The sequence below is a fragment of the Oncorhynchus mykiss genome, chromosome 10, assembly GCF_057628025.1.
Source record: "Oncorhynchus mykiss isolate SJ-2025 chromosome 10, ASM5762802v1, whole genome shotgun sequence".
NCBI classification, from domain to species: Eukaryota; Metazoa; Chordata; class Actinopteri; order Salmoniformes; family Salmonidae; genus Oncorhynchus; species Oncorhynchus mykiss.
In genome coordinates, this window is record NC_143031.1 from 34841748 (window position 1) to 34864886 (window position 23139).

The window sequence follows — 23139 nt, forward strand, 5'->3', positions numbered from 1 at the left end:
CTGAGATAAGGCAGAGCTTTAACTAGCATGGACTTGTAGATGACCTGGAGCCATTGGGTCTGGCGACGAATATGTAGCGAGGGCCAACCGACTAGAGCATACAGGTCGCAGTGGTGGGTGGTGCTTTAGTAACAAAACGGATGGCACTGTGATAAACTGCATCGAGTTTGCTAAGTAGAGTATTGGAAGCTATTTTGTAGATGACATCGCCGAAGTGGAGGATCGGTAGGATAGTCAGTTTTACTAGGGTAAGTTTGGCAGCGTGAGTGAAGGAGGCTTTGTTGCGAAATAGAAAGCCGATTCTAGATTTGATTTTGGATTGGAGATGTTTGATACGAGTCTGGAAGGAGAGTTTACAGTCTAACCAGACACCTAGGTACTTATAGATGTCCACATATTCTAGGTTGGAACCATCCAGGGTGGTGATGTTGGTCGGGCGTGCGGGTGCAGGCAGCGAATGGTTGAAAAGCATGCATTTGGTTTTACTAGCATTTAAGAGCAGTTGGAGGCCACGGAAGGAGTGTTGTATGACATTGAAGTTCGTTTGGAGGTTAGATAGCACAGTGTCCAAGGATGCAGAATGGTGTCGTCTGCGTAGAGGTGGATCAGAGAATCGCCCGCAGCAAGAGCAACATCATTGATATATACAGAGAAAAAAGTTGGCCCGAGAATTGAACCCTGTGGTCGTGTAACGCTTTCGACACCTTGTAGAGTTCATGCCCCGACGAATTGAGGCTGGGGGAGGGGGGGTGCAACTCAATATTAGGAGGGTGTTCCTAATGTTCTGTACACTCGGTGTACAATTATATAGATACAGACACATTAAAGCCACAACACTGTTTATGTGCGTAGATCTATGTGCATGTTCGTAGGTTGAGTCGTTTTTGGGGGGGGGGGATCAGAGATCCAGAGGTACAGAATGGCAGGCAGGTGGGAATGGAGTCCAGAAAACAGGCAAAGGTCAAGTGGAGTGGAGACAGAGTGGAGACAGTTGAAACAGATCAGGGTGTGACAACTTTAAGTATTTAACTAGCTGGAAATAAAGCTAGCAAGCAAGCATTTTAGCCAGGTAACCAAGGACAAGAAAAAATGTACGCGTAAACTGTATGACAGAGTGATAGACCATTTTGTCAACATTCAAGAGAGCGTTTCTCTACAAGTAGTGTCACGAATCGGCTCAAAGCCCATAACAAAAGGGAGACAACGTGGAGATAATGAGTTACAAAACATATATTTATTAAATAAAGTAATCTAAGTACAATATACAATGGTGTGTGTAATCAGTAGTGTAAGTGAGTGTTTTGCATGCATGAATGTGATAATGCAGGGTGTTGAAAGATGCCAAAGCAAACAACCAAAAAACCACCAAGAAACACAACAAAATCTAGAAAGGTGTCTGCATGGAGAGAGTCTCCCATGAATGGGGAAGTGGTGTATTTATCCTGGGACACACCGGGGCCAGGTGTTTCCCATGTAGCTGACGACCCTCCCAACTCCGCCCATCGGCATCCTAATAAGGAAACAAGAACAAAGAGAGAATACGGCAGACAGAGTGGGAGGGTCGTCACAGTAGGTTGAGTCAACAAGTTTTTCTACTTGCACGCACACACACACACATAAATCAGAACCATGGCAAGCCATATCATATTTAGCTTACATTGATTGGACTAAATTGTTTTTGGTATCTTTTAGTTGTCACTGTATTAGACTAAGCAGAGGTGATTTGATGTTGAAATGTTGAAGTTGAAATGGTGCTGGAATAGTGGAGGCAGCTCCTGTTTTCTTTGTGACTTGCGGAAACTCTCCAGTGTTCTAAATCAATAGTTGTTTAGTGGTCCAAAAATACTGGAAACGTTGACTTGCTTCACCATGCTGTAGGTCATGTTACTACTGTCTGTTACCGAACATACAATATGCTTTGAGGACTTCACTGGACAGAGGTTGCTATCCGGCCTATATATTATGGTCTCAAGGCGGGGGCCTGGTTTCCCCAGTAATTTTACCAACGCACCTCAAGGATGCTGCTATCAAGCGTGGCACCCTTCAGTAAATGTTGCAGTGTGATTTGGAAAACCTGTGCACATACATGTACTGTGCATTCTGAAAGTTTTCAGACCCTTGACGTTTTGCACATTTTGTTACCTCATTCAAAAATTGCATGAATTTTTGCCCCCCTAATCAATCTACACACAATATCCCATAATGACAAAGCAAAAACAGGTTTTTACAATTTTTTTCAAATCTATAAACAAAAAAAACCCGGAAATATCACGTTACACAGGTATTCAGACCCTTTAGTCAGTACCTTGTTGAAGCACCTTTGGCAGTGATTACAGCCTTGAGTCTTCTTTGATATGATGCTATAAGCTCGTCACACTTGTATTCGGGGAGTTTCTCCCATTCTTCTCTGCAGATCCTCTCAAGCTCTGTCAGGTTGGATGGGGAGCGTCACTGCACAGCTACTTCCAGGTCTCTCCAGAGATGTTAGATCGGGTTCAAGTCCAGGCTCTGGCAGAGCCACTCAAGGACATTCCCAAGCCACTCCTGTGCTGTCTTGGCTGTGTGCTTAGGGTCGTTGTCCTGTTGGAAGGTGAACCTTCGCCCCAGTCATCCCCTAGCATGATGCTGACACCACCATGCTGCACCGTAGTGATGGTGCCAGGTTTCCTCCTGACGTGACGCTTGGCATTCACCGGACCAGAGAATCTTGTTTCTTATGGTCCGAAAGTCCTTTAGGTGCCTTTTACCAAACTCCAAGCGGGCTGTCATGTGCATTTTACTGAGGAGTGGCTTCCGTCTGGCCACTCTACCATAACGGCCTGATTGGTGGAGTGCTGCAGAGATGATTTTCCTTCTGGAAAGTTCTCCCGTCTCCACATCGGAACTCTGTCAGAGTGACCATCGGGTTCTTGGTCACCTCCCTAACCAAGGCCCCTTTCCACCAATTGCTCAGGTTTGCCGGATGGCCGGCTCTAGGAAGAGTCTCGGTGGTTCCAAACTTCTTCCATTTAAGAATGATGGATGCTACTGTGTTCCTGGGGACCTTCAAAGCTGCATACATTTTTGGTACCCTTCCTCAGATCTGTGCCTTGGAGCTCTACAGACAATTCCTTCGACCTCATGGCTTGGTTTTTGCTCTGACATGCACTATCAACTGTGGGAGCTTATATAGACAGGTATGGACCTTTCCAAATCATGTCCAATCATTTGATTTACCACAGCTGGACTCCAATCAAGTTGAAAAACATCTCAAGGATGATCAATTGGAACAGGATGCACCTGAGCTCAATTTCGAGTCTCATATCAAAGGGTCTGAATACTTATGTAAATAAGGTATTCCTGCAATAATTTCCAAAAACCCAGTTTTTGCTTGGTCATTATTGGATATTGTGTGTAGATTGGTGAGGAACGTTGTTTATTTAATCAGTTTTAGAACAAGCCTACAACGTTACAAAATGTGGAAAAAGTCAACGGGTCTGAATACTTTCCGAATGCACTGTTTGTTTTCTTCCTCTGGGTGATGACTGTGTCATAGTAGGATCCCCTTTCAAAAGTAGCTTGTGTTTTGAGCTACACAGTTTTTGTATACGTGGTATTTTTGTTGTTTGGGTTTTGCCTTTTTTTCTTATTCACACTTTTTAAATCACAATAAAGACAGACACTTCATTCTCATGTTCGTTTTGTTTGTCATATATTTTGTGAAGGCTAGTACAGACTACAGGGCTTAGCATGGTTCTGTAACATGTAACAACAGAATGACTGTCCAACATTAAGGCTTGACCCCCCAAGACATTACCCTCATCTAAATGGCCATGTACGACCTTGTGTTACGTGTAAGTGGCCTTTAAACCATTTCAATGAGGACCTTCCTGCTATGGCACATGGGTGAGAATGGCTGTCTAGCTGTAGACAGTAAGAACATACCCTATCTATATAAACTCAGCAAAAAAAGAAACGTCCCTTTTTCAGGACCCTGTCTTTCAAAGATAATTAGTAAAAATCAAAATAAACTTCACAGATCTTCATTGTAAAGGGTTTAAACACTGTTTCCCATGTTTGTTCAATGAACCATAAACAATGAATGAACATGCACCTGTGGAACAGTCATTAAGACATTAACAGCTGCCAGATGGTAGGCAATTAAGGTCACAGTTATGAACGAGCAGTTTGGCTGGTGGCATTGTCACCTTTCTACTGACTCTGAAAAACACCAAAAGAAAGATGCCCAGGGTCCCTGCTCATCGATGCCTAGAGTCCCTGCTCATCTGCGTAAACGTGTCTTAGGCATGCTGCAAGGAGGCATGAGGACTGCAGATGTGGCCAGGGCAATAAATTGCAATGTCTGTACTGTGAGACGCCTAAGACAGCGCTACAGGGAGACAGGACGGACAGTTGATCTTCCTCGCAGTGGCAGACTACGTGTAACAACACCTGCACAGGATTGGTACATCTGAACATCACACCTGTGGGACAGGTACAGGATGGCAACAACAACTGCACGAGTCACACCAGGAACGCACAATCCCTCCATCAGTGCTCAGACTGTCCGCAATAGGCTGAGAGAGGCTGGACTGAGGGCTTGTAGGCCTGTTGTAAGGCAGGTCCTCACCAGACATCACCGGCAACAACGTCGCCTATGGGTATAAACCCACTGTCGCTGGACCAGACAGGACTGGCAAAAAGTGCTCTTCACTGACGAGTCGCGGTTTTGTCTCACCAGGGGTGATGGTCGGATTTGCGTTTATCGTCGAAGGAATGAGCGTTACACCGAGGCCTGCACTCTGGAGCGGGATCGATTTGGAGGTGGAGGGTCCGTCATGGTCTGGGGCAGTGTGTCACAGCATCATTGGACTGAGCTTGTTGTCATTGCAGGCAATCTCAACGCTGTGCATTACAGAGACGACCTCCTCCCCCCTCATGTGGTACCCTTCCCCCCCCTTTGTTCAGGGACACATTATTACATTTCTGTTTGTCACATGTCTGTGGAACTTGTTCAGTTCATGTCTCAGTTGTTGAATCTTGTTATGTTCATACAAGTATTTACACATGTTAAGTTTGCTGAAAATAAACGCAGTTGACAGTGAGAGGACATTTCTTTTTTTGCTAAGTTTACAAACCACTACAAGCTTACTGAGTGACTGTTTCAGAGTACAGACATTTTCTGACACAATTATGAATAACCAGACAACGACATTTGCAGACCTTTTGCTAGAAATGTATTTATTTAAATGAAAAATATATTAACAGAGGAAAATTGTGCAGTGTAAAACACAAAATAAATAAAAAATATCTAAAAAATATAAAAAATAAACACATGTAAAAAAATATAAAAAATAAACACAAAGCAAATAAGAAGACCATTGTGCCAAACAAAAGGTGCTTTAGGAATGTTGTGCTAAGGGGAAATAAGAGATACAATACAACAAACATGACAAAGGCAAAGCAGTAAATTATCCACCACCTCAACATGTGAATGATAAAATAACATTCTAAATACCCAGCAACATAACTTGTGAATAAGAGAAAAAAGCAATATCGAAAAACATGTAAAACACCAATATCTGTACAAATGTCTTTAGTACACGTGTTCAGTTTTTGGGTTGAGACGGGGGGCAGACTCAAGGTATTGATCGTTGATCCCCAAAAAATGCAGCGTCATGTCCCTGACATGAGATATGGTTGTCAAGAGGAAGATGCTCCATCCATGATTTAATGGTGTCAGAGGGCATTTGCAGGACTCTGGCCTGATTGGCTGTTGTGTTGCTCCTCCACTTTGATAGATCCGACAGGGACACTATCACTCTCTCTCTGTCTACCTCTTAATATTTAGGCTATAGTGTTTTGAGCCATACATATTTTATTGTTGTTAGGAAACCATAGAGACTATAGTCAGAGTGACTTGGCATTGGTTTGATAATACAACTCCCCCAAACCCCCTCCATGCTTTGGTAAGCAATGCATATGAGTGGTGTTTCTAGAGCGACAAGGAACAATCCATGTGAAAAACACGCACAAGAGTTGCTTGTCTTAATATTGCATAAGGGTTACACAAGGGTTGGTTAACTTTATGACTTGGAATGTAGACACGACATGGCCATGTGCAGAAAGTCAAGGCCACATGGTTGGTCTGTTGACTTTGTGAAAGCTATTCAGGATGGATGAAATCTTCAGTGGCAAAATACCCTTTGAACCAATTCAAACCAACTAGCTACAGGTGTAGTTTTAGCAATTAGATAATAAAAACATAAGTTATTGGTGAGTGTGGTGTGTGGTGCCTGGATAACAACCTCTCCCTCAAAGTGATCAAGACAAAGGAGATGATTGTGGACTACAGAAAAAGGAGGACTGAGCACGCCCCCTTTCTCATCGACGGGGCTGTAGTGCAGCAGATTGAGAGCATCAAGATCCTTGGTGTCGTGAAGAGGGCACGACAACGCCTAATTCCCCCTCAGGAGACTGAAAAGATTTGGCATGGGTCCTCAGATCCTCAAAAGGTTCTACAGCTGCACCATCGAGAGCATCCTGGCAACTGCTCTGCCTCCGACCGTAAGGTACTACACAGGGTAGTGCGTACGACTCAGTACATCACTGGGGCCAAGCTTCCTGACATCCAGGACCTCTACCAGGTGGTGTCAGAGGATGGCCCAAAAGATTGCCAAGGACTCCAGCCACCCTAGTTATAGACTGTTCTCTCTGCTACCGCACGGCAAGTGGTACCGAAGTGCCAAGTCTTGGTCAAAAAGGCTTCTTAACAGCTTCTACCCCAAGCCAAAAGATTCTTGAACAGTTGATCAAATGGCTATCCGGACTATTTGCATTGTCCCCCCCTCATTTTTACGCTGCTGCTACTCTCTGTTTATTATCCATGCATAGTCACTTTACCTATACCTACATGTACATCTTATCTCAATTACCAGTGCACCAGCACATTGACTCTGTACCGTACCCCCTGTATGTAGCCTCGCTACTGTTATTTTATTGTTGCTCCTTAATTATTTGTTATATTTCTATTCTTTTTTTATTCTTCTTAAAACTGCATTGTTGGTCAAGGGCTTGAAAGTAAGCATTTCACTGTTAAGAACTTGTAAGTAAGCATTTCACTGTTGTATTCATGTGACAAATACAATTTGAGTTGATTTGAGTTGAGACAACTTCCCAACAAATTCTCTTTCCCCCTCCGCCAGCAAAACATCTGGAACCTGTATCAATTCTGAGAACTGCCAACCTGTCACAATTTTGAAATACTGCTGAAAAACAACAGAACATCTTAAAATTGTAACAAATAATCAATCCTGGTTCTGGAGGCCATGGATCTGACAAGATTTATTGGTCTCCGTCTGATTGTTCAAGAGCAATATAGAGCCAGAGTCATTGTCAGTCATTTTACCCATTCCTACATCCTGGCAACCATTACTGTTGACAGCCATATATGATAGACATGACCTAGAACAGTTGCATGTCTTGTATTATAGTAAACCCACTGTAGGGTGATTAATTCAAGTAGTATAGATGCCATATTGCTCTTTCATGCCATGATGATGGTGGGTATGTCTCTCTCTTTTGCTTGTGACAGATTGATGTCTAAGATTCAACTCGTTCCCTCTCTTTTTCCCCAGGAGGAGGAGATGGTGAACATCGTTAAGGAAAATGTGGTGAAGAGGGTGATAGAGAGCGTGTCTCAGGTGGGGATAAAGAGTGAGGTGAGGGAGGTAGTGCCCGTGGTGAAGATGGACACACGTTTCTTCGGAGAGCTGCTGGCGGAGGTTTACAGGAAGAACTGTGACATCCACACCTGCATCTCAGAACACGTGGCCAAGATACGTGGAAGGTGTGTTTTGATTTTCTCAACATATAGCCATATTTATATATATAGCTTTTCCCCCCAGCACAAAACGTAACAGAATCAATAAGAAAGAAACAAGACAGAAACCCAAGGGAGAGGGCAAATCTAGATCCTACTGAACTGTCCAGACTAGGCTACAGTATGAAATACAGTGGCGTGGCACACGCCCATGAGCTTTGGGGGCCCCCCAGAGGTTGGCCCCCCCAGATAGTATATGAAGAAGTCCTAAGCAATAATATATATATATATATATATATATATATATATATATATATATATATATATATTACAGGAAATGTGCTTTAAAATTGCAACATTTTCTCTCAGCCTCATGGATTATTAATTTTTGAATAGCAGGAAATTAGCTCAGGGAATCTTAAAAGTCAGGACAATCCTTGTCCTGCAGGGGAACTTTTTTTTTTTTTTGAATTTTGTTGCATTATTTTAGTTTCAAATGTACATTTATGGGAATTTTATATGGAAAATATTTGTTTTTAGAATTTTCTAAATACTTTAAATATTATACATTTCCATTTTGGCTCTATGCCTGGAAATGCCCTTGTCCGGAACAAATTTCAAACTCTAAAAAAGTGTTTACATTTTTTTTTAAATGCAATAATGGATATTAACTGAAACATGAACTTATGTAGTTTCTTGCAATACCCCTCTGTGAATTGAAATAATATTTCTCTCAAAACTGTGATTCCTAAAAGATGTGTCCAGAGATTTGGTCAACTCAGATTGACTTGGAATGAGCAGGGTGAGCTATACCATAAGGACCCCTTATTCATGTCCTCATTACATGTAGAAAAGTGTTGGTCCTAAGTTTCATGAGGTGAAATAAAAGATACCAGAAATTTTCCACACGCACTAAAAGCTTATTTCTCTCTAATTTTGTGCACAAATTTGTTTATATCCCTGTTAGTGAGCATTTCTCCTTTGCCAAAATAATCAGTCCACCTGACAGGTTTGGCATATCAGAAGCTGATTAAAGAGCATGATCACTACACAGGTACACCTTGTGCTGGGGACAATATGTACCTGTGTGCACAACACAATGCCACAGATGTCTCAAGTTTTTAGGGAGCGTGCAATTGGCATGCTGACTGCAAGAATGTCCACCAGAGCTGATGCCAGATAATTTAATGTTCATTTCTCTACCATAAGCAATGTCGTTATAGAGAATTTGCCAGTGTGTCCAACTGGTCTCACAACCGCAGACCTGTAACCACGCCAGCCCAGGACCTCCCCATCCAGATTCTTCACCTGCGATTGTCTGAGACCAGCCACCCAGACAGCTGATGAAACTGTGGGTTTGCACAACCAAATAATTTCTGCACAAACTGCCCGAAACCATCCCAGGGAAGCTAATCTGTGTGCTCGTTATCCTTACCAGGGTTTTGACCTGACTGCAGTTCAGTGTTGTAAGCGACTTCAGTGGGCAAATGCTCACCGTTCACAGCCAATGGCATTTTGGAGATGTGTGCTCTTCTTTGATGAACCCCGGTTTCAACTTTCAACCGCTCGTGTGGGCGAGCGGTTGGCTGATGTCAACGTTGTGCCCTATGGTGGCGGTGGGGTTATGGTATGGGCAGGCATAAGCTACAGACAACAAGCACCATTGGATTTTATCAATGGCAATTTGAATGGTCAGAGATACCGTGATGAGATCCTGAGGCCAATTGTCATGCCATTCATCCACACTTATCACCACATGTTTCAGCATGATACTGCATGGCCCCATGTCGCAAGGATCCGTACACAGTTCTCATACTCACCAGGCATGTCACCCATTGAGCATGTTTGGGAATGCTATGGATCGATGTGTACTGTACGACAGCATGATCCAGTTCCCACCAATATCCAGCAACTTCACACAGCCATTGTAGAGGGGTGGGACAACATTCCACAGGCTACAATCAAGAGCCTGATCAACTCTATACAAAGGAGATGTGCCGTGCTGGACGATGGCAAATTATGGTCACAGCAGATACTGACTGGTTTTCTGTGATCAACAGATGCATATCTGTATTCCCAGTCATGTGAAATCCATAGATTAGGGACCAATTGAATTATTTCAATTGACTGATTTTCTGATATGAACTGTAACTCAGGAAAATCTTTGAAATTGTTGCATGTTGCGTTGAAATTTTTGTTCAGTGTACATTTAACTAAGTTTTCCTTTCAAATGGTATCAAGAATATGCATTCAGGTCCTGAGCTACAGGCAGTTAGATTTGGGTATGTCATTTTGGGAAGAAATTGAAAAAAGGGTCCGATCCTTAATAGGTCAATCATGGACTTCAAACACTTGTTTAAATAATTGACAATAATTATAATAATTACAATAATTGTAAAAATGATTTATGAAAAAAACGAGGTTGTTCCTTAACATGGTGTGATAGCTGATACTTTGGTCTATCAAAATATATATTTCAAATTTTGTTAATATTAGGACAAACATTTGTGGATTTTTTTTTGAGATTGTCCGGTCTTTCAAGAATCCCTGACCTCTAAAACATCAATATTTTATTTCAACCTCATGGCAAAATGTGTGAAATAGCATGAGATTAGAGATAAAACTCCCCATTTTTCACTCTGCCCATTGGCAAAAAAAACACCTGCAACTGGAAACTGACATTTCTGAAATACTTTTTTCACTGAATTGATAACAAAGAAGTATAGCCAAGAACAGGTTAGTTGAATGATCTATGGCGGCAGTTTGTATGGGTCTTTCCTGTAACGCCCAGTAATGGACACCAAAAATCTTAGGTTATATCACATTATTTCCGGTACAATCTGTAGCTAGGCTGCATCATGTTAGCTCCCCACTCACACTGCACAGAAGCTAACACGCTTGAATAACGCAACACGGCATGTAGAAATGTTGCAACTGTTCATTGCTGTTCGCAAAACAATGTCTAGACAAGAAGATACCGGTAGCTTCCAGTTTTGTAAGCTAACTTTCCTTACTAGTTTACAGCTGAAGCTAACATCAATTTACTACCCTAGTACTAACATCAATTCACTACCCTAGAACCATAACACAAAATATGAGGATTTCAAAGCTGTCACCAAAAATCATACAGTCATTGCCAAGAACTTTATTAATTAACTTAGTCTCCTTCGCCTCAGTCACGTCTCTCCTCTCTCTCACTGTGTGTGCGAATGACGTCATTAGGTCTTAGAGACAGGGCGCACTTTTATCAAATAACCAATTTGCTTTTTCTATACAAATGTTGTTGATCAGCACAATAAAATAAGTTCCAAATGGAAAGGAAACAGATTGTTAATCATCTGTAGCCCAATGAAACCAGCCAAAACCATCTCAATAACTCAATACTGTAGATGCACACACTCCTATTGAATATGCATTCAACTGTATTGAGAACAGGCCTAGCTTACATCTTGATTTACCCAGTTTATCAATAGAGATTTACCATTCAAATAAATGATTACTATTATGTTGTTATGTAGTTAGATTGGTAAAAACACAGTCAAATTGATTGGATGATAGTATAATTGATTCATTAATGCATACCTGGCTGTCTCTGTCTGGATCAAGTGCCATTCTGGCACACTTTGGCACAGTCCCTCTACCTCTCTTAACTTGCCAGGTTGGGCCATAAAATGCCGTCAAGGTGTGAGGCAGGCTGTGGGCTAATATTCTAACTGAGAGGCTCTATAGCTGAATATAATATATACAGTGCCTTCAGAAAGTATTCACACCCCTTCACTTTTTCCACGTTGTGTTACAGCCTGAATTTAAAACGGATTCAATTGAGATGATTTGTCACACAATACCCCATAATGTGAACGTGCAATTATGTTTTTAGAATTTTTTACAAATGAAATAAAAAAGAAAAGCTGAAATGTCTTGCGTGTAACACAACAAAATGTGGAATATGTCAAGGGGTATGAATACTTTCTGAAGGCACTGTATTTATATATATATATATATATAATGTAATAATGTAAAATTCACAGGAATTTCATGTAAAACTCAGTAATATAAACTCACAGGTTAAATACACGTCCTAAATACACCTGCAGAGTGTCATCCATCATCGTAAATCCTGTAATTAGTCACTAGACATTACAACCGTCAGTCAGACCTGACTTCTCTCATTTCTCTAGACTCTCTGTTTACTCATACTACCTGTGATTCACTGAGCAAACACATCCCTCTGTGTCCTTCTGCTGCTAACTCTATCATAACATGTGTAGACTGGAGACAAAGATGGTTTATTTAGTCTAATTGTGTGTTTGTCATGCCCTGTAATGTGTTTACCTTTCCATCTCTTTCCCAGGAAACACCTCTTAGATCCCAGTAATGACTACAAGGTACAGCAGGGAGGAGCGACCGATGGTTTTACATAACATCATATTAGTCTTGTATTGTTTAAATTGCTGTACAGTAGCTATTTATATATGCTGGGAGTGAAAGTATGACATGAAAGTAATCATTTGTGTGTATGCAGGTAAAGAGAGAGGACATTGAGGCCCTGATCCCCAAAGGAGCATCTGAGCTGACCAAACAGCAGCTCCGCTACCTGCTGCAGGTAACACCAAGGTCGGACTGGGACAAAAATTCAGCCCTGGCATTTCAGCCACACCAGCCCACATCACCGCACCTGCTACTTACACACACAGGCAGTAATGCTACTGACACATAACATAGGCAACTATAGTACAGCGTTTCTCACCATTTACTGTATCAGTGACCCTTGAAACATGGTCCTCCTCCTTTTTAACCAGCTCATGTTTAAGACAAATATAACATGTAAATCACCACTGGAGATACAACTCACCACTTTAACTGTGCCTCTGTTGCCTGTTGTGCTGTCTCTGCAGAAGGAAGAAAGATTACTGAATAAATGCCTAATAGATGACCATTGGCTCATAATACCTTATGAAAGGCTAACTACTTACATTGCAATACATGTCCCCCCAATCCTAAAGGTTAATTACTCTTACATATATAATATAGAGGCAAAATATCAATAAACTGGCAGTACACGTGTCAGTTTGTGTGTCTCTTTCTGTTTTCTCCCTACAACCACCGTCTTCTCCCTACATCCACTGTTTTCTCCCTACATCCACTGTTTTCTCCCTACATCCACTGTTTTCTCCCTACATCCACTGTTTTCTCCCTACAACCACCGTCTTCTCCCTACATCCACTGTTTTCTCCCTACATCCACTGTTTTCTCCCTACATCCACTGTTTTCTCCCTACATCCACTGTTTTCTCCCTACATCCACTGTTTTCTCCCTACATCCACTGTTTTCTCCCTACAACCACCGTCTTCTCCCTACATATACTGTTTTCTCCCTACAACCACTGTTTTCTCCCTACAACCACTGTTTTCTCCCTACATCCACTGTTTTCTCCCTACAACCACTGTTTTCTCCCTACACCCACTGTTTTCTCCCTACATCCACTGTTTTCTCCCTACATCCACTGTTTTCTCCCTACAACCACCGTCTTCTCCCTACATCCACTGTTTTCTCCCTACAACCACTGTTTTCTCCCTACAACCACTGTTTTCTCCCTACATCCACTGTTTTCTCCCTACATCCACTGTTTTCTCCCTACAACCACCGTCTTCTCCCTACATCCACTGCTTTCTCCCTACATCCACTGTTTTCTCCCTACATCCACTGTTTTCTCCCTACATCCACTGTTTTCTCCCTACATCCACTGTTTTCTCCCTACATCCACTGTTTTCTCCCTACAACCACCGTCTTCTCCCTACATATACTGTTTTCTCACTACAACCACTGTTTTCTCCCTACAACCACTGTTTTCTCCCTACATCCACTGTTTTCTCCTTACAACCACCGTTTTCTCCCTACAACCACTGTTTTCTCCCTACATCCACTGTTTTCTCCCTACATCCACTGTTTTCTCCCTACATCCACTGTTTTCTCCCTACAACCACTGTTTTCTCCCTACATCCACTGTTTTCTCCCTACATCCACTGTTTTCTCCCTACATCCACTGTTTTCTCCCTACATCCACTGTTTTCTCCCTACAACCACTGTTTTCTCCCTACATCCACTGTTTTCTCCCTACAACCACTGTTTTCTCCCTACATCCACTGTTTTCTCCCTACAACCACTGTTTTCTCCCTACATCCACTGTTTTCTCCCTACAACCACTGTTTTCTCCCTACATCCACTGTTTTCTCCCTACAACCACTACACTTGACTGCTGCAGCAGCAGCTGAGATGTCTGTGCTTATAAGACTAGCATCACTGGGACCCGAAGACCAGGGGACCACACTGCCTGTGCTGGGCCCAGCAACACCCCAGGGTAACACATTATTTTAAGGGTCCATAATAAACCATTAATAAGGCAATATAAGGTATTTCTAAACCTTTTGCGCACCATTTATTGATCATTACGCCCACATTTGTAAATGTTAGTACGCTAGTTATTTACACATATATATACATATATATACACTGAGTATATGAAACATTAGGAAACACCTTCCTAATATTCCCTTTTGCCCTCACAACAGCCTCAATTCATCAGGGCATGGACTCTACAAGGTGTTGAAAGCATTTCACAGGGATGCTGGCCCATGTTGACTCCAATGTTTCCCACAGTTGTGTCAAGTTGGCTGAATGTCCTTTGGGTGGTGGACCATTCTTGATACACACGGAAACCTGTTGAGTGTGAAAAACCCAACAGTACTTGACACAAACCAGTGGGCCTGTCAGCTACTACAACACCTCGTATTACACTGGTCGCTCATAATATGTATAAATAGCCCTCACTTTAGATTAGGATCTGCAAAAATACTTCATCATGATTAGTAAATAGATTATTAATGTGGGAGTGATGATAAAAAAGGGTGAACACAGAATTTATAAATGCCTTATAAATGACTTATTACTGACCCTTCAAATAAAGTGTTACCCATTCTAGTTGTGAATGAATAAACACATATATTATAGAACGAAGAAAATCACGGAATAAATGCCTTATAGATGACCATTGGCTTATATTATACATTATAAAAGCATAACTATACTTAACAAGGAGTATGCTAAGGAGTCTTTCTGTTTGTAATAAAGACCTTTTGTGGGGGAAAAACTCATTCTGATTGGCTGGGCCTGGCTCCCCACTGGGTCAGCCTGGCAGCCAAGTGGGTGGGTCTATGCCATCTCAGGCCCACCCAGGCTGCACCCCTGTCATGTCATGTGAAATCCATAGAGTAGGGCCTAATTAATGTTTTTCAATTGACTGATGTCCTTATATGAACTGTTACTCAGTCAAATCTGTTTGTTGAATGTTGCGTAAATATTTTTGGTCAGTATACATATTTCAAATTAGTGCATGTCAAGTGCCCCCCCCCCCCCCTTTAGATATTAGGCTACATATAATTCAATAGAAGACAACAGAGAGAGAGAAGTAGAGATAAAGACTGCCACTTCCTTAATGTTTTGTCTGTATAATACAGCCAATGACTATATTAAGGAACTGGCAGTCTCTCTCTCTCCCTCTCTGTTTTCTTCTATTGAATTCAATATATGACATTCTATGTTTGTCAAGAATGATGCTGGGAATAGTGTATATGGATGCAGATTGATTTCCAGCATTGTGCTTCATTTGACAGTGCTGCGTGCATATGCGTATTTTTCTGCCAAGAAGTGACTGGCCTTTCAACAAATTAAATATGCTAGAGATTGGCGGGACTTTCCAGCCTTAAGTGCGGTGGCTATGTAATGTTATCTGACACTTGTTAGTCACTTGTTACTACAGCTCAATAACTCACTCGCTGGGCTGAAGAGACTGAGATTCAGAAGTGAAAAATCTTTGATAAAGCAATTAAAATACACAGTCCCCAAATGTACCTTCATTTGGCTTGTGTTTAGTTAAAAGAGGTATATGCAGAGTACATGTCTAGTAGATATATCACTAGCCACTTTAAACAATGCTACCTTATATAATGTTACTTACCCTACATTATTCATCTCATATGCATACGTATATACTGTACTCTATATCATCGACTGCATCCTTATGTAATACATGTATCACTAGCCACTTTAACTATGCCACTTTGTTTACATACTCACCTCATGTATATACTGTACTCGATACCATCTACTGTATCCTGCCTATGCTGCTCTGTACCATCACTCATTCATATATCCTTATGTACATATTCTTTATCCCCTTACACTGTGTATAAGACAGTAGTTTTGGAAATGTTAGTTAGATTACTTGTTGGTTATTACTGCATTGTCGGAACTAGAAGCACAAGCATTTCGCTACACTCGCATTAACATCTGCTAACCATGTGTATGTGACAAATAAAATTTGATTTCATTTGATTAGATACCTATTGCCTTCGCTATGTGTTATAAAAGCCAATCTAACAACTTGTTCAGGTGTATTGCAAATAGACAAGTGTCTAAATGCTGCCCAAAATCTCCCTTCCCTAATAAGCCTACTTTAGTCAATATTAAATATATTTCATAGTACAATATACAGCCAAAATATGAAGTCTAACTGGCAGCAGTAGGCATCATGATCTGTGTCGGTGTGCAGGAGTGTGTATTTCTCTGTTTGGTTCCTTCCTTGCCTGCACCACTGCAGCTGATCTGTAATTTCTCACAGACACAACACTCGGACCAACAGAACCACAACTTTTAGAAAATGCGTCGGCCTCGAGCCCTTTTTTGGCACCACCTTTCCGTTTTTCAGTTTTGACTGAGTGACTGACAGATTCAGGGTGGGTCTCACTCTCTGATGATGTGCGTTTGACTTGTGAATTTGCGTCACCGGGTCAGCCCAGCTTGGTAGGGGGGTCGGCCGTTGCACACTGGTCAGCCAAATACTATAGATTGCTATGAAAAATAGTCGTGTCCCCCTACCAAGCTGGGCTAAAAGTCGTGTCCATTATATTAAAATATATATAATATTTCTAGAATTTTTGTTCATTTCGACGGACAATCCGCCTATGGAAAATATATTCCTCTGGTTGCTCCACTATGCCTGAAACTGGCTCATTAAATCTCACCTAACCTCTCTTTCATCAATATCTCTCCTTTATTTTTCATGTCTCTCGCTCTCTCTCCCTCACTCCCTCGCTCCCACCCTCTCAGACCCGTATGACAGCAGACAAGACCATGCGTCTCCTTCTGACCACCTTCAGCAGCCTGAGGGAGGAGCTGATCCACATGTCAGAGGATCTGAGGGTAAGATCTGGGTCACTGTAGGACCCTCTTATGCTCTTAACTGTCTCATTGAGATGTACATGCAGGCAGGCCGTCTTACAGTCTTACTGCCTCTGTCTCTGTTCTCCCAGCGTCTGGAGAGCGAGAAGGAGTCCCTGGAGAGAGACCTGAGCTTCAAGGCTGACCAGGCTGAGCAGTATGACCGCCTCCTAGAGGCCATACGAGAGAACAACAGACAGCTACAGGTAGGTGTGTGTGTGTGAGAATTTGTGAGAGTGTGTGTATGTGTGTTTCTTCCACTGTGTGTCGCTTGTGTGTGTTTGCCTGTGTGTACACCTCTTCTGTAGGTGTTTTTGAAAGAGAGTATCTCTGCCCTGTATGTTAGTGCAATGGGTGTATGACTGTGTGTGGGTAACTCTATCCATCCATCTAGATATCTCTGAAGGAGACCAGCTCCAGCCAGCGGACCCTGGAGACTCAGCTCCTGAGCAGCCGCACTACAGACTCAAACAGGGACTTCCGCATCAAAGAACTGGAGGGCAGCTACCGAGCCCTGGAGAAGGAAAATGAGATGCTCAAACAGAAGGTACTCTAACTCTACCCTCCTCCATCTCTGGCTCTAACCCATCTCACTTCAGAGAATAAGCTCTTAGCAATTCCTTTTACTCATGTTAGAAATTCCTTTTACTCATGATGACTGTAGTATCCGACTATAGAATTATTCTCATAGATCGAACTTGTTAACTAACTTGTGTCTCCCTCTGTATCCATCTTCATCCAGTTGGCTGGCCAGTGCAGCAGTAGCACCATTCAGATGAATACAGAGGAGCTGTCACGTCAGTACTCAGAGCAGCTAGCTGCCCTGCGCCAGGAGAAGGACAAGGAACTGCAGAGCCTCAGGGTAAGAAGCCTACAGGGATGCATGGATACAGGGATGGGGCCTTCCTGCTCTGTTGGAAGTACTGTAGCAGTACTGACTGTGCTTGCGAGAAGAAATATGGGTAGCTAGTGGTTATACTGACTGTGAGTGTCTCTGACTATCTGTCGGTATGTCCAGTCCCAGCTGACGCGGATCACCACAGAGTACACCACAGAGAGGTCAGGTGACAAGAGCCTGCATCTCCGCATCACACAGCTGCTGACAACGCTGGAGCAGCGGGAGGTCGTCATCAAACATCAGGAAGAGGTCAGGGGTCATAGCTACTGGTCACTGGTCAGCCCGGCCCCTTAGATACATACAGATCTAGGAAATGTCTACTCCTGTAATTGGACAAATCTAGAACCAAACTAAGCTAACAGTTTTGGATTAGAAAAACAGCCTGCTTCTAGGGTCTGTCCTCACCCTGCTTCTTGGGTCTTTTCTCACCCTGCTTCTAGGGTCTTTTCTCACCCTGCTTCTAGGGTCTGTCCTCACCCTGATTCTAGGGTCTGTCCTCACCCTGCTTCTAGGGTCTGTCCTCACCCTGCTTCTAGGGTTTGTTCTTACCCCGCTTATTGGGTTTGTTGCCTAACTTGTTTCCATAATTAAGTGATTGGTTTTGTTTAGGCCAGTCTGACTATATTATCTCACAGTTGTTGTGTTAATTTGGCTCCAAAGGATCCTTTAATGTCACCTCAGGAATGTATTTACCTGACACGTTGTGCACCTTTAGCTCCATCATTAACACCTATATTACGGCACAGACCTCATTCCTCCTCCTCCCTCCCTATTCACCTTTGACCTCCCATCTCTGATCTTTAACCTCCAGGACATCTGGCGGTTGCAGCAGGAGAAGAAGAGAGACAGCTCCAAGAACGTCACCACGACCACTATCACCAAAAGGTCAGCCCAACAATACCATGAGCCTATTTTATGGGGAATATTTGGGGCAGTAGCTCCTCTAAAATGGGTGAATGTAATTTGGGATGCCTAGTGTGGTATTTCCCAAAACAGGATTTTGTACTGGTGAACAGTAGGTACTTAACCAACTAGTATGCGGTCCTTACTGTGTATATCTGATGTGTAGGTACAGGAACCAGTACCCCCTCCTGGGCCTGCTAACTGATGACTACAATTCCACATCGCCCATCAAGGATACCAAGACCATCGTAATCGAGAGCCGGACGGGGGAGATGATCAAACAGGTAGAGTAGAGCAGGGAGGAAGTAGAAACTTGATGGCCATGCTAGAAAGGACAAACTACTGTATAGCTATACTGATGAGTAAGTACATCAGCTATTGTTCTCAGTTTAGAGTTTGAAGTGAGGGGTAACATTAGGGTAACGATTAAGGTTAGGGTTAGTGGTTAAAAAGGAAATGATGATTAGTGATTAGGAAGGGCTATTCATCTGTCTATTCTGGCATGGCCAAATAGCATTAACCATGTGTGTACTGCCATGGGGCCCCAGGAGGGAGAGCTTGGGACCCTCACTGGGCTGTTACTATTTGGCCCTGTCAGAAGCTGGGCAAGGGTCCGTCGTGTGAGGAGAGCCTGTGATGAGAGGATGATGGATGGAAGTTGGCTCAGGACCAGGACCTGATGGCATGGAGAGAGCATGTTAAATTCTGCCTTTTTCTGTTAGTAATAAAATTAATTCATTTTCTCCCGACTCTACTAAATTCCATATTGGGGTTGTGGATGCTTAATTGGACAGGCACCCTTGTTGTTTGTGAGAGTCATGCATGGGGTTGTGAGAAAGTTTGGAATAGATTTAGGGTGACAGCACAGACGTTTCCAGGGATTTGAGTAGGGCTGCACAATTAAGCAAATTCACAGAGATCACAATATTGACATGTGCAATATCCATATCGCAAGAGATCCATATGGCATGCAACATTTTGAAACACTTCTTAACTGGGTGTAACGTCTGTTTTTATAGTTTACTCTGTCTCTCTCCTTTTGTGGCCTTCCCACACACACCATGCGCCTGTCACTCAGCAGAGCATTTCCTCCTCACTGTTAGATTCCCAATACATTTGTATGCTGTTCCTTTACGTCAGATGCAGTCAAAATAGTGTTCCAAACAAGAACGATGCTTTTTAGATTTGTATTTTTTGCCCATATCGTGCAGCCCTAGTTGATCCACTGTCAGTCTCAGCACTCTTATGACATCAAGTCAATCATAGGACTAGAAGAGATCAGAAGAGCTTGTTGTCTTTCCAATGCTGAATGAAAGAGTAGTATGGCAGATAACAGTGAGTGGTAAACAGCAAGAAACAAATCTTTTGTAATTACAGCTGATGGATTAACCCTTCGCGCCCTAACGACCGTATCCATGTTCTGTTCATCTCGAAACAGGAAATCATTACAACCCCTTAAAGACACTGCTTCTCTCGGACAAATTACAACCCCTTAAAGACACTGCTTCTCTCTGCTCTGCACAGGAATGAACAACAAGAAGACCTTGACCCCCCCCCCCAGCATGCTTCCCTCTCCCCGTCCCTCGTCCTCGGGGCTCCCAGGGTGGTGGTGGCAGGGGTTCAGCACCCCTATATATGGGATGGGTGGTTTTGACCAAATGGGGTTTGCTTGGACAGGAGGCTTCACTTTGGCTGGGATGGGGGGCATCAAATACTCAACAACCAAATATGTTATAGTAGAAGCTTAGCGGTTAAGAGTGTTAGGCCGGTAACCGAAAAGGTTTCTGGTTCGAAATCCCTGAGCCAACTAGGTGAAAACTCTGTCTGTGCCCTTGAGTAAGACACTTAACCCTAATTTCTCCAGTAAGTCACTCTGGATAAGAGCGTCTGCTAAATGACTAAAATGTCAAATGCTTATGCTACAGCCAGGAGGGCTGAGAGTGGACAGCAAAGAGGGGGCTGGGGCTTATTAGTATGCAGCTCACTAGTGTGTCTGTCCTCCATGGAGCCACCACTACCCTGCTAGTCTTTAGGACATCTCCTCTAAATGTGCTATGGTGATAGTATGGTTACTATGCATATAAATAAGGAAGCTAAATATGCTTTAATTATGCGCTAATTAAAGAGACTGTATGGTAAAATGTGCTTTGTTCTGCCTCTGTTCTGGTCTTTTGCTTTTCTTTTGTGGCAAGGTACATAGTTGTGTTATGTTTCAGCTGCATTGTGTTTCATGTTTATACCTTAAGAGGTGCATGGGTGTGTTTTGTTGTTGTTATTGAATGGAGCGCTGCGCTTGGGGTTGGGGAGGGGGGTTGGAGTGGGGTGTATTAGAATATAAGTGACTGGGTTGGACATAGCCTGGGGGCATGGTTCTATGGATGATATAAAATGGTGGATGAACTGAACATTTTAAAAGTAAAATTAACAATGTATGAAGTAGCATGTTTTTCCTTTTGATTGTTATCTGCTGAAGGGTCATTATTTAATTGCGGTGGTAAATGCTGTCCCTTGACTTTGAAACCATATAAAAACACTTTCAAATGACGAAAACGTTTTCCATTTTATGTAACTATTATTTAATAAGAAAACATAAACTCAGCAAAAAAAAGAAACGTCCATTTTTCAGGACCCTGTCTTTCAAAGATAATTCGTAAAAATTATAATAACTTCACAGATCTTCATTGTAAAGGGTTTAAACACTGTTTCCAATGCTTGTTCAATGAACCATAAACAATTAATGAATATGCACCTGTGGAACGGTCGTTATGACACTAGCAGTTTACAGACGGTAGGCAACTAAGGTCACAGTTATGAAAACTTAGGAGACTAAAGAGGCCTTTCTACTGAGTATGAAAAACACCAAAAAGAAAGATGCCCGGGGTCCCTGCTCATCTGTGTGAACGTGCCTTAGGCATGCTCAAGGAGGCATAAGGACTGCAGATGTGGCTAGGGACAAAATTTGCAATGTCCGTACTGTGAGACGCCTAAGACAGCGCTACAGGGAGACAGGATGGACAGCTGATTGCCCTCACAGTGGCAGACCACGTGTAACAACACCTGCACATGATCGGTACATCTGAACATCACACCTGCCTATGGGCACAAACCCACCGTCACTGGACCAGACAGGACTGGCAAAAAGTGCTCTTCCATGACGAGTCGCGGTTTTGTCTCACCAGGGGTGATGGTCGGATTCGTGTTTATCAACGGAGGAATGAGCGTTACACCGAGGCCTGCACTCTGGAGCGGGATCGATTTGGAGGTGGAGGGTCCATCATGGTCTGGGGCAATGTGTCACAGCATCATTGGATTGAGCTTGTTGTCATTGCAGGCAATCTCAACGCTGTGCGTTACAGAGAAGACATCCTCCTTCCTCATGTGGTACCCTTCCTGCAGGCTCATCCGGACATGACCCTCCAGCATGACAATGCCAACAGCCATACTGCTCGTTCTGTGCGTGATTTCCTGCAAGACAGGAATGTCAGTGTTCTGCCATGGCCAGCGAAGAGCCCGGATCTCAATCCCATTGAGCGCATCTGGGACCTGTTGGATCGGAGGGTGCGGGCTAGGGCCATTCCCCCCAGAAATGTCTATGAACTTGCAGGTGCCTTGGTGGAAGAGTGGGGTAACATCTCACAGCTAGAATGGGCAAATCTGGTGCAGTCCACGATGAGGAGATGCACTGCAGTACTTAATGCAGCTGGTGGCCACACCAGATACTGACTTTTACTTTTGATTTTGACCCCCCTTGTTCAGGGACACATAATTCCATTTCCGTTTGTCACATGTCTGTGGAACTTGTTCAGTTTATGTCTCAGTTGTTGAATCTTGTTATGTTCATACAAATATTTACACGTTAAGTTTGCTGAAAATAAACGCATTTGACAGTGAGAGGACGTTTCTTTTCTTGCTGAGTTTATGTAAGTCCTTTATACTGCAACAAATCTATTAGTGTGCATTGTACAAACTACTGGGGGATAGACAACTAGCTTGTTCCCAGGGTTATGTGTAGAGGTGTAGTGACATGTTTTGGGGATTTAGAGATCGATCTAGTATTTTGAATTCTAGACAGTGAACAAAAGTATTTAATTTATTGTATAGATCAATAAAAACAAAGAAGGCTATTAAAATAATTTCTTTTTTTAGTAGTATAATGTGTGTCCCTCAGTTTTATGTCATTGGTGTTACCGCCTTGAAAATCACTGATATACAAGAACCTTGAGCATTCTCTCCGGTGGCAAACTGTTATCAGGGGAGGGGT

General features: G+C 42.7%; 1 protein-coding gene across 2 annotated transcripts in view; it reads left to right on the forward strand.

The window, feature by feature from the left end:
• Positions 1 to 22766, forward strand: part of LOC110533716 (protein POF1B) — a 50503-nt gene extending 27737 nt beyond the window's left edge. The window contains exons 3-13 of one of the 2 annotated variants that reach the window (XM_090186426.1): positions 7617 to 7828; positions 12153 to 12186; positions 12324 to 12404; positions 16967 to 17059; positions 17170 to 17283; positions 17472 to 17624; positions 17820 to 17939; positions 18096 to 18224; positions 18787 to 18860; positions 19045 to 19162; positions 20317 to 22766. In XM_090186426.1, coding sequence (XP_090042552.1) covers positions 7617 to 7828; positions 12153 to 12186; positions 12324 to 12404; positions 16967 to 17059; positions 17170 to 17283; positions 17472 to 17624; positions 17820 to 17939; positions 18096 to 18224; positions 18787 to 18860; positions 19045 to 19162; positions 20317 to 20337 — 1149 coding nt within the window. In that variant the 3' untranslated portion in view covers positions 20338 to 22766. The remainder of the gene's footprint in view (positions 1 to 7616; positions 7829 to 12152; positions 12187 to 12323; positions 12405 to 16966; positions 17060 to 17169; positions 17284 to 17471; positions 17625 to 17819; positions 17940 to 18095; positions 18225 to 18786; positions 18861 to 19044; positions 19163 to 20316) is intronic. The other variant, XM_090186427.1, reaches the window with a different exon arrangement.
• Positions 22767 to 23139: the final 373 nt, after the last annotated feature.